Source organism: Gouania willdenowi, chromosome 14, assembly GCF_900634775.1.
Source record: "Gouania willdenowi chromosome 14, fGouWil2.1, whole genome shotgun sequence".
Lineage (NCBI taxonomy): Eukaryota > Metazoa > Chordata > Actinopteri > Blenniiformes > Gobiesocidae > Gouania > Gouania willdenowi.
In genome coordinates, this window is record NC_041057.1 from 1,437,612 (window position 1) to 1,452,622 (window position 15,011).

Consider the following 15,011-nt stretch of genomic DNA (forward strand, 5'->3'; position numbering starts at 1 on the left):
GTGACAAAATTTCTGTGCAAGCCTACCTGCATATTTTAGTGAAAAAGCAGAAAAGGTTTTGGAAATGATAAAATACATCTGAAATCCCCCCAACCTCCCCCACAAAAAAATAAATAAATTGAAACTTAGCCGGAGCATATTGATCGTGCGAAAAAATATTGCGATACGTCGCCGTATTGAGATATCATCACACTCTACGTCCTACGGGCTCTGCACTTCTAAATAATAAATGAATAAATAATTTTTTGTGTATTATAAACATAATCTAAAATAAATAAATAAAATTAAACCGACGTCACAAAAGTCTCAATGGGCTTGAATTGCTTGCAGACACATTTTTTTTTTCTTTTTGTAATAAAACGTGACTTTATTTTGAAGAAACGAGGCGTTCGGGAGCGGAAGTCAGCTTCTCGGTAACGTGGCTAATGCTAATGGCCCGGGAGCGGTAATAAAGCCACACTCCGAAGATGGCCGGGGTTTTTGAGGTGGAGGTGGATGGTGTAGAACACGACCATGGACTGGGACATCATGGGGAAGCGAACCAGGTCAGACGGACCGTGTTTACATGCGTGTTTAATCCGAATAGATTCGTAGGGTGGTGCTAGCTAGCTGTCGGTAGACTGCTGCTTTGGGTTATTGGTGTTATGGCTCTGCTGGTGAATGCGTCACTTGGTGATGGACTTCCGGTTCTTTTGCTCCTATTCACAGCTGACATTCAGATTGAAACGTGAGGTTTTAGCGTTTTTGTAAGTTATTAATAGGTTGTGTGTTATTGTGGGTTGTTATCTTTATTTTAGCTATAGATGTTTGAAAACACAGGCAACGTAAATGTCCTCCACCAAGTAAAATGGTGACCATATGTTTTGTAACACCGGGAGCGAATAGCTGAGTGGTAGTGTGTTACCGAGCAGACATGTTCATATCAGAGTGTAGTGTTACTGTTCCACTTTCTGTCGTGTCAACAACACGCACACAACGCTTCACAGCTGAAACACAAACTAAGCAAATCCAGAATAACTTAAGTTTGTTAAATTCACTCTGATAAATTAACACAAGTGTGTTGACTGTGTACATTTCTATTAAAACCCGAGTTTAGCTTCTTATTGCTCGTGTTTGCCCTTAAAAATACCATTGAGCGAAATGGACCGATGGGTTAAAAACGTAAGATGATGTGGCTGATCAGGTCAAAGGTCATAGTGAGACGTCACAGGAAGTTTCTACTTTGAGATTTCAAAATACTTGTCTCCAAGGCGATTACCCTAAATAAAAGCAGGAAGATAAATAAACAATAAATTAATTTAAAAAAACATTTACTCTGTTACAGGGTTTTTAAAAACCTACGTGTGTTCCTCGTGTTATAAAGACAAATCAGACCTAATGCATAAAAGCAGAATTACCTTTTTAAAATCACTGAATATTTTAGGGAAAGACATTCTGAAAACAGACTTCATTTCTATAATTTGTTTTAATAACAGACTTCCATTTTTTTCAGACCTATGGCCCCTTTAAAAAAATATATATAAATATATAACATTTTTATTTCTACTAACAAAGACATTTTTTAGGAGGTTTACTAGCTGTTTCCAGTAAATAAATAAAAATCACACTTACTGTTTTTTTTTTGTGTGCTATTTTTACATATTATTTACTCATCCAGCATAAAAACTAAAGATTTCTCTCATTCTAATAATTGACAATAACAGTTTAGTACAAGATATGAGGTCAATGAAATGAAAAAAAAAAACAAAAAACAAATATATCAGTTGTTAGCCTTGTTTAAGACATTGAATGTCAGAATAAGTGTTTGAATGCTTTCCTTTTAGAGCTTTTTTAAGCCTCACTTACAGATCATTAGGTTAGAATTAGAGTAGAAACTAGAGGTGTATCGTGATATTTAATTACACGATTATCATTAATCAAAAATAAAATTCAAATCGATTTTGTAATGTTTAACAAAAAACTAAAATTTTGTTTACTTAATATACAAACCAACAGCAACAATACACACAATGACAAACAAAACAAACACACAAAATTACTCAAAAAACACATAAAACAACAACAAACACAAAATCAGAAATAATATTAAAAAAACAACAAAAATACACATTTCCTTTGTTGTTTCCTGTGTTAATGCTGTGATTGGTCATTATTCTAATGCTGAAATGAGCGTTGATCATGTGACCCTCAGATCAGATATAATCGCATGTTTGTGAGACTATCCTAACGAACAGTGAACATGTGATTGACAGGCATGTTAATGTGTCTAAGAATTGTAGATTAGCGTGAATGCTAACAACAAATCCTCTTTTATTTTGAAGTTGGACGTGTCTAAGCTGTCACCAGAGGAGAAGTGGAGGTAGGTGTTTTCCTCTCATCCTGTAGCGTGTGGGCTCAGTGGATGGCTGTGATCGTTTGTGTTTGTGTGTGTGTGTGTGTGTGCGTGTTCCTCCGTCCACAGGGTGGAGCATGCCAGGATGCACGCCAAGCACAAAGGTCACGAGGCCATGCACGCAGAGATGGTTCTGATCCTCATCGTTACTCTGGTGGTCGCCCAGCTGGTCCTGGTTCAGTGGAAACAGAGACACTCCAAGTCCTACAACGTAAGGTGTACATTAAAAGATAAGAACCGACAAAATAAAAGCGCGAGTCGGTAGGAAAGAACCGACAAAATAAAAGCATGAGTAGGTAAGGAAAGAACCGACAAAATAAAAGCATGAGACGGTAGGAAAGAACCGACAAAATAAAAGCACGAGTCGCTAGGAAAGAACCGACAAAATGAAAGCATGAGTAGGTAGGAAAGAACCGACAAAATAAAAGCATGAGTAGGTAGGAAAGAACCGACAAAAAAAAAGAACGAGTCGCTAGGAAAGAGCCGACAAAATAAAAGCATGAGTAGGTAGGAAAGAACCGACAAAATAAAAGCATGAGACGGTAGGAAAGAACCGACAAAATAAAAGCACGAGTCGCTAGGAAAGAACCGACAAAATAAAAGAACGAGTCGCTAGGAAAGAGCCGACAAAATAAAAGCATGAGTAGGTAGGAAAGAACCGACAAAATAAAAGCATGAGACGGTAGGAAAGAACCGACAAAATAAAAGCAAGCGTTGCTTGGAAAGAACCAACAAATTAAAAGCACGAGTCAGTAAATATTTTCTCATCTTATGTCGTTTTTAATTTCATTCAAATGTATTTTGTAGAATTATATACTATTACTATTATATATATACACAAAATAACAATTATTATGAATGTTCTTTTTTATTTGATAATAAAGAAATATATACGTATATGTATTTATTTTTGGGAATTTGTTTCCTTTTTAAAATATCATCTTGTACCTTATTGTATCGTGCACTTAGTGTATCAGCCCATCCCTAATATTTTATCTTAATTATTCCAGAAAGTTTATTTTTTCTTCTTTTTGAATAATATGTTAAGGTTTCATTTATTAAACAGCTTTTTTTCATGAAGTTAACATTGATCTCATGACATGTTTCGACTGTCAACTGCCAGTCTTCTTCAGAGGCGACTGCTGATCTCTTTGATGTGACCTTGACCTCTGCGTAATAATTACAGCAAGTTCTGGAATCTGTCGTCTTTTTGAATATGAATAAATGAAACCATAAGATATTATTAAAAAAAAGACTAAATGAACTTGTTGTAATTATGACGAGGAGCTCAAAGAAACATCAAAGCGATCAGTCGAAACATGTCAGGAGATCAAAGTAAATTTCCTGAAAGAAAGTTGTCTGAATAATTGAAACCTTAACATATTTTTTCATCGTGTGTGTGTGTATCCTCTGATGTGTTTCCTGCTGTTTTGCAGCTGGTGACGCTGTTCCAGATGTGGGTCGTTCCTCTCTACTTCACCACTAAACTCCACTGGTGGAGGTTTCTCACCACGTGGTTCATCTTCTCCGTGGTCACCGCCTACATCTCCTACCGTGCCACTCGCAAGCCTCTGGCCTGCACCACACCTCGGTGACGTAACAGACCCCGCCTCCATCACATCAACACGTCGTCCACGTGTGACAGTCGTGTGGTGCGCGGGAAAAGTTTAACCTGACGTGTGTTTTTGGTTCCTGCAGATTGGTGTACAAGTGGTTCCTCCTGCTCTACAAGATCAGCTATGCCATAGGAATAGCTGGTTACACTGTTGTCATGTTTACACTGTTTGGTATAAACCTCATATTCAGGTGAGACACTCATCCAAAACCCTCTGTCTAACTTAGTGTGGCCCCCAAAGTCAACAATGCCTAAAAAAAAAAAACATAAAATTACAGAAATACTGTATAACATCAGACATGTATATGAAACGACAACATGAGTACACAAAATAGCAACAGAAATACACAAAACGAACCAAAAAAACAAACGAATACAATTAAAAATAAACAAAATTAACAGAGGAATTTACAGAACGCCAAAACAAAATACAGAAAATGATAGAAAATGCATAAAAGGACAGTAAAACTACATAAAATGGCAACAGAAATACACAAAGTTGACTACAAGTTGCACAAGAGAACACGATAATAAAACAACAAGAGGATTCATTATCTGATCTGAACGTTGCTAAAAACCAAGGATATGGTTTTGTCCCAAACATGTTTAGTGTCATCTAGGGTCAGAATGTGGAGATTGTTGACAGTTATAAATATCTTTGAACAACAATCCACAGCAAATATTGAAGTTTGACCTGAACATTGATTGGATCGTAAAACGAGGACAGTAAAGAACATATTGTATCTGCTGAGGAAATTTAACTCTTTCAACGTAAACAAAACCATTCTTGATAACTTTTATTGTTCTTTTATTGAAAGCCTCCTCACTTTTTCTCCAGAACATTGTTGAAACATGCTCTAAAATCCCTGGGGTCAGAATGAGGGACCTCCATTCTTTGTGGGAGGAGCCAAATGTATCCTGGCTCAGCGCCAACATCCTCTGTTCACACAGTTTGCCTTCAGGGCGTCGTTTTAACGCCCGGCACGGAAAACAAATCTGTTTTCCAATTTTTTAAAATAGTTAAATTCAAATGTTGTAGTTTCAAGTGATATTGTATTCTGATGTTTTTTATTTGATTGTATATGGTATCCTGATGCTGTGAATGTCATGTACTGACCACCGTGTGTGTGTGTGTGTGTGTGTGTGTGTGTGTGTGTGTGTGTGTGTGTGTGTGTGTGTGTGTGTGTGTGTGTGTGTGTGTGTGTGTGTGTGTGTGTGTGTGTGTGTGTGTGTGTGTGTGTGTGTGTGTGTGTGTGTGTGTGTGTGTGTGTGTGTGTGTGTGTGTGTGTGTGTGTGTGTGTGTGACTGCTCTGCTGCTTTGAGAATTGCTACAAGTTAATTTTTCTATGGGATCAATAAAATCATCTGAATCATACAAAAGTACAGAAATACATATAAAGATGACAAAAATACACCAAAATCTATAAAATGACAACAGAAACACACAAAAATTAACAAGAATTTGCACAGCATGACTAAAAATACACAAAAATAACAGAGAAATTTACAAAATGCCAACAAAAATACTAAAAATTACAGAAAATACATATAACGACAGCAAAAATACACCAATATGTATAAAAAATAAGTGAACCCAGACTCGTAGGGTCTAATCCAGTCAAATGTCTTAATTTGACCACCAGGGGGCGCACCATGTCAGGTTTGTAGGAGTATTATAAGTGTTCATCTTTCTTGCCTTAAGTTAATAATATAGTTATGTATTTATTCATGTAAGATGTTATTAAATTGATGCTTGTTTACACTAAAACAAAGACGTAAACAAACAGAGTTGTTATTTGATCATGTGACAGGATAAAACCAGAGGATGCCATGGACTTTGGGGTGTCTCTGCTCTTCTATGGACTCTACTATGGGGTGCTGGGCAGAGACTTTGCTGAGATGTGTGCAGACTTCATGGCTTCAACTGTTGGGGTATTTCAGCTCTCTCTCACACACACACACACACACACACACTGATGTGAGCTACTGTTGGGTTGATAATGTCTCCTTTCCAGTACTACAGTGCCTCTGGTATGCCAACCAAACATCTGTCAGACAACATCTGTGCCGTGTGTGGGCAGCCCATCCTGGTAGACGTCAGTGAGGAGGGAATTATAGAAAACACCTACAGGTTATCCTGTAACCATGTGTATCCTTTACCGTTCTAACACACACTCTTCTTGTTACCACAGCAACAAGAAGACAAAATAGATTTTCACGCAGTGGGAATAAATAAAATAATGTTTTATTTATTTATTTTACCTTTTTTCTTAAGCCGCATAAATCATTGAGAACAAATTAACATTTTTATTGACGACACTTCTTGTGTTTTGTAAAAAAAAAAAAAAAAAAAAATCATGCTTTTATTTGACTTTAACTTGAATTATTACTCTGGGTATAACTTTTACAACTCAATTAATTTTATTTATGTATTTAATTATAATTTGTATTTTATTGAATAAACTTTTTTACTCTTAACATTTTTAATTAAATGTTTATTTATTTATTAATTTCATTATTTGTTTTACTCTTTACATTTTTTAATTACATTTTTATTTTTATTCATATCATTTAATTACATTTTTATTTATTTTATTAATGTATTTTTTCTTACTACTCACATTTATTTATTTTTAATGCTATTTTCTCTTCACATTTTATTTTTTCTCTTTATTTATTTGATCAATTTTTTATTTTTTAATCCTAATTTAGTTTGTATTTATTTTATTAATTTTTATTTTTATTTTTTTTTACTCTTCATTTTAGTTAAACTATTTAAATTTTGTTGTATAAATACCAGTGACTGCCCTCTATGGGTTGAAACCAGGCTATTACAATCCAATGTTCCTATTGGCTGAGAACGGAGGTTTGTGACATCATGGTGATCACTGTTGGCTCCGCCCCCTCCTATAAAAACCATCAACTTTGCACTCAGTAGTTAGTTAGCATTAGCATAGCATAGATTGTTCTTTTGAATAAACATATTTACACAAACATATAATAATAAAATGAATATTAATAATAGAAATGTATAAATGTGGTTGCTTCTATAATTGTGTCGCTAAAGAGAAGTAATGTCATGTGATTGTAGGTAAATTTAGCCACTAAAGAGGAATAAGCTCAGTGGATGTGACCTTTGAATGTGGCTGTTGCTATGGTAACCGCTCTGCTGACAATCAACGAACCGTTGAGCTCAGCAAACTGAATCATTGTTGTGTGTGTGTGTGTGTTTCTTTTGAATCCTTAACCTCACCCTCAGGTTCCATGAGTTCTGTATAAGAGGCTGGTGCATTGTGGGTAAGAAGCAGATGTGTCCGTACTGCAAAGAGAAGGTGGACCTGAAGAGGATGTTCAGTAACCCGTATCCTTCCACCGTCAAAAGTGAAAGACCTCTTTAATCTACAAACTAACAGAAAATTAATCAGAGTTACTCCAAAAACACAAAAGATGACGAATAAAATACATAAAAATATACTAAACCATCACAAATACACAAAATGACTCTACAAAAGTGCCAAATTACAGAAAAGCACACAAAAGACAACTGATAATATACTTGTATATTATGTATGTATTGACTCTTTTTTCTGTTCTTTGTAAAGCATCGTTTTAATGACTGAACAAAAAATGACAGAAAAACACACAAGATGACTAAAATACACAAAACGGGAACACAACTACTCAAAATAAAATTCACCAGGAATTAAAGTGTGGTTTTATGAGCTCCACTGTTCCTCTTTTATTAGATTATTTAGAAGAAAACTTCTGCCTTAAAACTGTTTGATCGCCCACGGCAACGACTCGTTTCCTCTCCCCGTGTGTGTGTGTGTGTGTGTGTGTGTTTCCTTAACGAGTCTCCTCTTAGCTGGGAACGACCACACGTCATGTACGGTCAGCTCCTGGACTGGCTGCGTTACCTGGTTGCCTGGCAACCAGTTATCATTGGATTCGTCCAAGGTATCAACTACGTGTTGGGTTTGGAGTGAAAAATAAACGGACCCCACGCAACGAAGGACCTGCAGCGGCCCCAAAGACTCTGTGTGAGGGTCCCATTAAGACCCCTGTGTGTGAGGGCCCCACGTCCCACTAAGACCCCCGTCAAACCAGCGTCTGTGGGTTTTTGTACATATTTATGGACACATATCTGTTAATATAAGACGGACGGCTGCGCCTTTATGACGGAGTCGTGTATTAAATGGCCTCAGAACTACTGACCCCACACACACACACACACACACACACACGGTTTATTAATAAATATGATCGATTATGGTATATATATAGTAAGTAAATGTGGAAAATGACTCCATAAACACACAAAACCACAGCAAAAATACACACAAAGGCCCCAAAAATATACATTATACAAAAACTACTACAAAATAACTAAAAATGGACTTGATTTATATTATGCTTTTATGCCTACATTGAAGGAGTCCCAAAGTGCTTTACAATATCAACTCAGCCTCAGTCGCCCTCAAACATACATAAAAAATACACATAACGACTACAAAATAACACCAGAAACATAAATTATTCACAAAAGTACTACAAACAGATTAAATCAGCTCCAAAACCTGCATTACACACAAAATGACTCCAAAAACATACATTTTACAGAAAAATACACACAAAAGGATGACAGATTATTATACAAAATCACGACAGAATTACACAAATCAACTCCCAAAACATACATTACACACACAACGATACCAAAACTACACAAAATAACTCCAAAAACATAAATTATACACAACTACAACAAAAATACACAAAATGGCAAAAAACATACATTATGCAGAAAAATACACAGGAAACTCCAAAAACTTACATTACACAAAACAGTAAAACTAAACAAAAAGACATTATACAATAATGTGCAAAATGACAACAAAAACGTACTTTATACACAAAAATACACAAAAGGATGAGAGATTAATATACAAAATGACAGAATTACACAAATCAACTCCCAAAATATACATTATGCACAAAACGACTGCAAAAAATGCACAAAATAATTTCAAAAACATACATAAAGTAAAATACACATAATTACTACAAATAAACTTTTAACTTGTAAGATAAAGAATAATGAGAAAATTGCCAACGAAACCTAAAAATGAAACTCGTTCTTTTTCCGTAGTTAGCTTAGAAATGTAGCATTTTCTCATTAGCATTGGATGGAGTGAGAAGCACGAGAACCAGAGTCAGAGCCAATTAATGATGTTTAACGATGGGGGGGCGTAGGGGGTGTGGGGCGTTTGCACTTGCATGTGATTTCTGTTGTTGTGGTTGGTTTAGGAGCTGATGATGATGATGATGAAGATGATGATGAAGATGAAAGAGGCTAATGACATTTTTCAGGTTTTGGTTACACAACCACTTCCTTGTTTTGTTACGTAAACAGCGAGGCCAATGTTTGGATGTGAATAAACGTCACATGCTTTGGATTCAACGTTTGTTTTTGTTCCTGTTTGTGACGTAATCATTGGTTTCTTCCCCAAAACCGTATTTTAATCAGAAGCAGAAATAAAAGATTGATTTATGGTGAATCACTCAGGTACATTTTAAGGTTTTGGGGTTTTTTTTCTTCCCATAATTCTTTTTTAAATTTTCTTTTAAGTATTTTTTTATTTTTATTTTAATTACTTTATTAATTCCTGAAGGGAATTAATTTTATTTTTATTTTTAATTTATGAACATGCAAAACAATACGTTTGTAGGAGAGGGAGTGGATTAAAGAAGAAAAATAAAATAAAAGTTTGCTATAAAGAATAGATTAAAAAAATTAATGAAGTGGGAAATAATTAAAAAAAAAAAAGGTAGGACATTAATCAAAGACAATTAATTATAGATTTGTTTTACTAATATGGTTGACAGAATTACATATATATATATAAATAAAGGTAACTAAGGATTAAAAAAGTTTGAGAAGAAAAATTAGAAAATGATAACAGTTGCTATTGTTGGTACAGTTGAAGGAAAAAACTTATTTAAAAAGGTAATGAAGGATTTAAAAAGTAAATATTAGTTTGTTATTGTTGGTTGAAAGAAAAAAACAATGAAATTAAATAATGAATATAATTAAAAAACATATTTTTTTAAAGAATTATTGGTAGAAAAAATAAACAAAATAATAAATAAGATTAGAAATGAAGAGAAAATGAAAACGAGTAGTATTAATAATAACGTTGAAGGAATGAAAATAACAGTAGTAGAAAAATTACAATTACATTTTAGTTACTTTAATGCTTCAGTAACTATGGAGGCTGTTGCTAGGACGTCATTTCCTTTGTTTACACTTAATTATTGTTTATTTACACATAAAAAAAGATTAAATTACCATGAGATGGTTTTTTTTGTTTTTTTTTAACCCTGTAACGCTTTAAATGACACAATAATTAATAAACATTTCTGGAGTGAGACATAGTTGTCATCAGTGTTGCCATAGTTACCATAATCTGACTACTCATTCCTCCTTTAAAAATGAACTAAGTTACTGATAACTTGATTCTAAAAATAACATAATTAGGTTAAAGTTACTTTATTAGTTACAGTTAGCAGCTGCCGACCTTCACAACATAAAATAACAGACAAAAAAACCAAAACAAACAAACAAAAAAATTAATAAATAAAATTCATTCATATATGTATTTTATATATAAATAAAATAAAGAGTCTTTGCTGACTTAATTTATACATATACCTATATATATATAATAAAATAAAGACCGTCTTTGATGACTTAATTTAACATAATATATATTTTTAATAAAATATAAAACGTGACTCAGTCATTTTAATGTGATTACTGGTTTAGCAACAGAACCATGTGACAGATTAGTGGTTCCTGGAATTAAAAGGTCATATTACAGGAATATGTTACTAAGTAACTTAGTTACAGTAATCAATGGCTGTCATTGATTTATCAGTAAAAAGCCACAGGAAATCCCCAACGTTCAATAACAGGAAGTAGAAAATGTTTATAAAGCATCACCGACAACAGTCGAGAGCTCATAACCTACTGACTGGTTCTACCTACAGACAGGTTCTACAGACTGGTTCTACCTACAGACTGGTTCTACAGACTGGTTCTACCTACAGACAGGTTCTACAGACTGGTTCTACTGACTGGTTCTACTGACTGGTTCTACTGACTGGTTCTACCTACAGACTGGTTCTACAGACTGGTTCTACCTACAGACAGGTTCTACCTACAGACAGGTTCTACAGACTGGTTCTACTGACTGGTTCTACCTACAGACTGGTTCTACCTACAGACTGGTTCTACCTACAGACAGGTTCTACAGACAGATGCAGCTCACAAATGTGGTCAAAGGTAATTATTCTCACAGACATAATGTATCACAGCCAGCAGAATGACTGACTGACTCTGTGTGTGTGTGTGTGTTGCAGCGTTGGGGACAATGTGTCTGATGCTAACAGATGGATTTCCAGGTACTGCCACACACCTCCTCTATGTTCAAAGCCTCGTACCGTCCAATCAGATTAGACCATCATCTTTGTGTTGTTTTTAGTTCTACAGGACAAACCTCCAGAGATCATCGGACCACAGCGAGTCCAAGTCCACGTTCGTCTGGGTAACAACTATCATCTTATTCTGAAAAACTCACCTTTATTTTGATAGAATGTCTCAAAGCAGTGATGACTCATCACTGATGAATGACTTTGATCACAACAAAGCCTCAAACGTGTGGTTTCTGTTGTTCTGTAATTTTGTGTGTTTTGTATTTCATTTCTGACCATTTTTCAAATATTTGTTGTTTTGTGTATTTTTGGTAAATCTGCAACAACGATTGATAAAATCGATAAAAATCAATTATTAAAAGCGTTGGCAACAAATTTAATTATCGATTCGTTGCATCGTGCGATTTACGTCACTGACCGTGACTTTTGATTCACCTGCTGAGATTTGTGTGTGCGCACACGAATGTTTGTGTGTGCACAGTGCACACACCACAAGCGTTTGAGTGTGAGAGACACTTTTATTTCAGTTTAATCAGCTTAAGCATAGTTTAAATGTGCTTTATAAATAAACTGTGTGTTTTAAAAAATATCAGATTTATTGATTATGAAAATAATCTTTAGTTGCAGCTCTAGTTTTTGGAATCATTTTTGTTGGTTTTTTTTGTATATTTTTGTCCTTTTGTGTGTTTCTGGAGTCATTTTTTTGCATTTATTAGGTCAGTTTAAGTATTTTCACTTTATTTTTGGGTGTTTTCCTATATTGTTCTGTTTTTTTTGTTGTCACTTTTGTGTATTTCTGTTTTAGTGATGTACTTTTGTCATTTTGTGTGTTTCTCGGGCCACTTTTGTGTATTTAAGTTTTCTGTTTGTGTATTTCTGCTGTAATGTTTGTGTCTGCATAATGTAATTTTTCTGTCATGGTGTGTTTTTGGAGTCTCTGGGGCCTCCTGTTGACCATCATGTCTGTCTCTGAGGCCTGTGATTGGTGCTTTGTAGCTTTAATCATCAAATCTGTGACTTTGATCATCACATCTGTAGCTTTGATCATCACATCTGTAGCTTTGATCATCACATTTGTAGCTTTGATCATCATGCATGTGGCTTTGATCTTCTCACAGGTGAAACGACGCTCCTTCATTGTGATGCGTTCGCTAACTGTGACAGTGACGAGACTCTGATTTACTGGATCACCAATAAGTCGTTTCCTGAAGATACGTTGAACAGTGACAGGATAGTGGAGTCAGACGAGTGAGCGTCACACACACACACACACACACACACACTGTGACTATTACACCATGACTAGAGCTGGTTGTGTTTGCAGGTCGACCATGGTGGGCGGGGCCATCGTACACAGGAGTCTGCTGTTGAGAAGCATCACATCAGAGGATCTAAACTCCACCTTCACATGTGTCGTATCCAATCCTCTGGGAATCGTAAAGAAATGTTTTCAACTAACGTCACATGACTCAACCTAATAAACAACTACAGATGGACAACCTTATCACAGGGGGCGGGGCCACAAAACTGTGATTGTGTCTGATCTCAGGGTCACGTGATCAACATTGATGTCAGCATTAGAATACCGACCAATGTGTGTTTTTGTGTAGCTTTGGAAGTCATTTCTGTGTGTTTGAGTTGCAATTTTACTCTAAGTCTGTTATTTTTATAGTCGTCGTTTGTATTTTGGTTTTCTATTTGTGTAACTTTTGGTTGAATTGGTGTTTTTCTGTTGTTTGTGCAACTATTGGTTAATTTTGTGTATTTTTGTTGTCATATATATATATATATACACACACACATTTTGTGTTTTTTTTTTAATTTTTTTTTTTTTACCTTTTTAATATTTTTCAGTAAATGTATTTTTTTGAGCCAATCCATTATTTATAACTACTTTCTCTTGTATTTGTTTGGACACCAGTCTGAGCTTTAACACAGACAGAATAAAATAACTTTTACTATCGTTTTGTGTAATCAATCATTGTGTGTGTGCATATTTTAGTTACTATTTTACGTAATTTGTCATGTTGTGTGTGTGTGTGTGTTTAAGGTGTAAAAATAAAGCATTTAACTCAATATAGATATTTAATTATTTGATTTACAGTTTCCCTTTCCTTCAATCAAAATTAATTCAAGTGAAACAAAAATGTAAAACTTATTTGTTATGAGCGCGCGCTGGAAAATGACGTAGCGATGACGCACGTGTTTGTTTGGAGCGGTGATGGTGATGATGATGATGATGATGATGATGATGATGATGATGATGAACAGCTGAGACGCCATCGGTGAGTTCATTAATTTAATCTTTTACTTTTTATTGTATGTACAGTAACTTCCACCGCAGTGAGAGCTTCAGTTGTAGATGAAATGTGTCGGACGTATCGGTGGTGGTGCGTTCAATGACACTAAACGTTATGGTTGATTTTTAAAGGCAAAGTGATGAGTGGCTGCTCAAAGTGTTTTTGATGCTCTTGGAAACACAGGAAAAAGAAATGTATCAAAAAAATGAGGAAAGAAATTAAAAAAGGCTTTATTTTTATGGACAAATGCCTTCAAGAAACTAAGATTATATTTTAAACAATTTGAGCCTGTTTTTGGTTATTTTTACCCTTTTTCTGCAACTCCACCACATTTTAACCTATTTTCATCACTTTTTATTTCCATATTTTTGCTCCTTTTAATACATTTTTGCTACATTACTCCCATTTCTGACACTTCTACATCGCATTTTCTGCTCATTTTTCACACTTTCTAGATATTTTCAGCACTTATAAACCCTTTCTACCACTTTTACACCTAATGTCACATATGTTGACCCATTATTGTCACTTTTAACCTCTTTTCACCAGATTTCATGCTTGTTTTTGCCAATTTAACCACATTCACCATTTGTCATGTTCATTTAAGGTGATTTCTCCCACATTTTTAAATTCCATTACCCACAATTTGCAACTTTTAACCAATTTCTGTGGTAATTGGTCACTTTTAACTCATTTTATTTCTGATTAAAACAAGGATTTGCATCTTTAAGATGATCATATACCGTATTTTTTGGTATATAAGGCTCACCCGTTTGTTATTATTATTATTAAGGCTCATTAAGCGAAACAAAATAGTCATATAAGTCAAACTTTATTCAACTCATTAACAATAACGCTGAAGTGTTCAGGTTTAACACATAAAATATAGAACATTAACCTTTCCACCATTTTTCCACCTAATGTCACATATGTTGACCCATTATTGTCACTTTTAACCTCTTTTCACCAGATTTCATGATTATTTTTGCCAATTTAACCACATTCACTGTGTGTAATGCCCATATTTTGGTAGTTTAAACTATTTTTCCTTACATTGTTAAATTCCATTACCTACAATTTGGAACTTTTAACCTATTTCTGTTTAAAACAAACATTTCACCACCTTTTCGACGCACTGTGATTAGGACTGGGGGGGGGGTTATCCCCCTAGTTATCACAGCTAGTGTGATAACGAATGGATGGCGCTCCA

At 34.8% G+C, this 15,011-nt stretch overlaps 2 protein-coding genes across 3 annotated transcripts; both read left to right on the forward strand.

Annotated features, from left to right (window-relative positions):
* The first annotated feature begins 390 nt into the window (after positions 1-390).
* rnf121 (ring finger protein 121) lies at positions 391-9,463 on the forward strand. Its single transcript, XM_028467278.1, has 9 exons — positions 391-545; positions 2,322-2,359; positions 2,462-2,603; positions 3,829-3,983; positions 4,091-4,198; positions 5,819-5,939; positions 6,023-6,156; positions 7,267-7,368; positions 7,873-9,463. Exons 1-9 carry the CDS (start codon positions 468-470, stop codon positions 7,991-7,993), a joined length of 999 nt encoding a protein of 332 aa, XP_028323079.1. The 5' UTR covers positions 391-467; the 3' UTR covers positions 7,994-9,463.
* A 1,323-nt stretch (positions 9,464-10,786) lies between these two features.
* On the forward strand, positions 10,787-13,209 carry LOC114476035 (interleukin-1 receptor type 2-like). 2 transcript variants are annotated; one of them, XM_028467276.1, is made up of 6 exons: positions 10,787-11,044; positions 11,221-11,352; positions 11,430-11,471; positions 11,552-11,614; positions 12,620-12,749; positions 12,826-13,209. In XM_028467276.1, exons 1-6 carry the CDS (start codon positions 10,993-10,995, stop codon positions 12,977-12,979), a joined length of 573 nt encoding a protein of 190 aa, XP_028323077.1. In that variant the 5' UTR covers positions 10,787-10,992; the 3' UTR covers positions 12,980-13,209. The 2 variants fall into 2 exon arrangements, with proteins under 2 accessions (XP_028323077.1, XP_028323078.1); XM_028467277.1 differs by having other exon boundaries at positions 10,787-11,352.
* Positions 13,210-15,011: the final 1,802 nt, after the last annotated feature.

Bases quoted from the DNA above. Each gene is read 5' to 3' on its own strand.
- rnf121 (XM_028467278.1), top strand. From the start codon at position 468: ATGGCCGGGGTTTTTGAGGTGGAGGTGGATGGTGTAGAACACGACCAT. The intron at 2,360-2,461 runs GTAGGTGTTTTC...CTCCGTCCACAG, and splicing joins TCACCAGAGGAGAAGTGGAG to GGTGGAGCATGCCAGGATGC. The intron at 4,199-5,818 runs GTGAGACACTCA...ATCATGTGACAG, and splicing joins GGTATAAACCTCATATTCAG to GATAAAACCAGAGGATGCCA.
- LOC114476035 (XM_028467276.1), top strand. From the start codon at position 10,993: ATGTTTATAAAGCATCACCGACAACAGTCGAGAGCTCATAACCTACTG. The intron at 11,045-11,220 runs GTTCTACCTACA...ACCTACAGACAG, and splicing joins AGCTCATAACCTACTGACTG to GTTCTACCTACAGACAGGTT. The intron at 11,615-12,619 runs GTAACAACTATC...ATCTTCTCACAG, and splicing joins CCAAGTCCACGTTCGTCTGG to GTGAAACGACGCTCCTTCAT.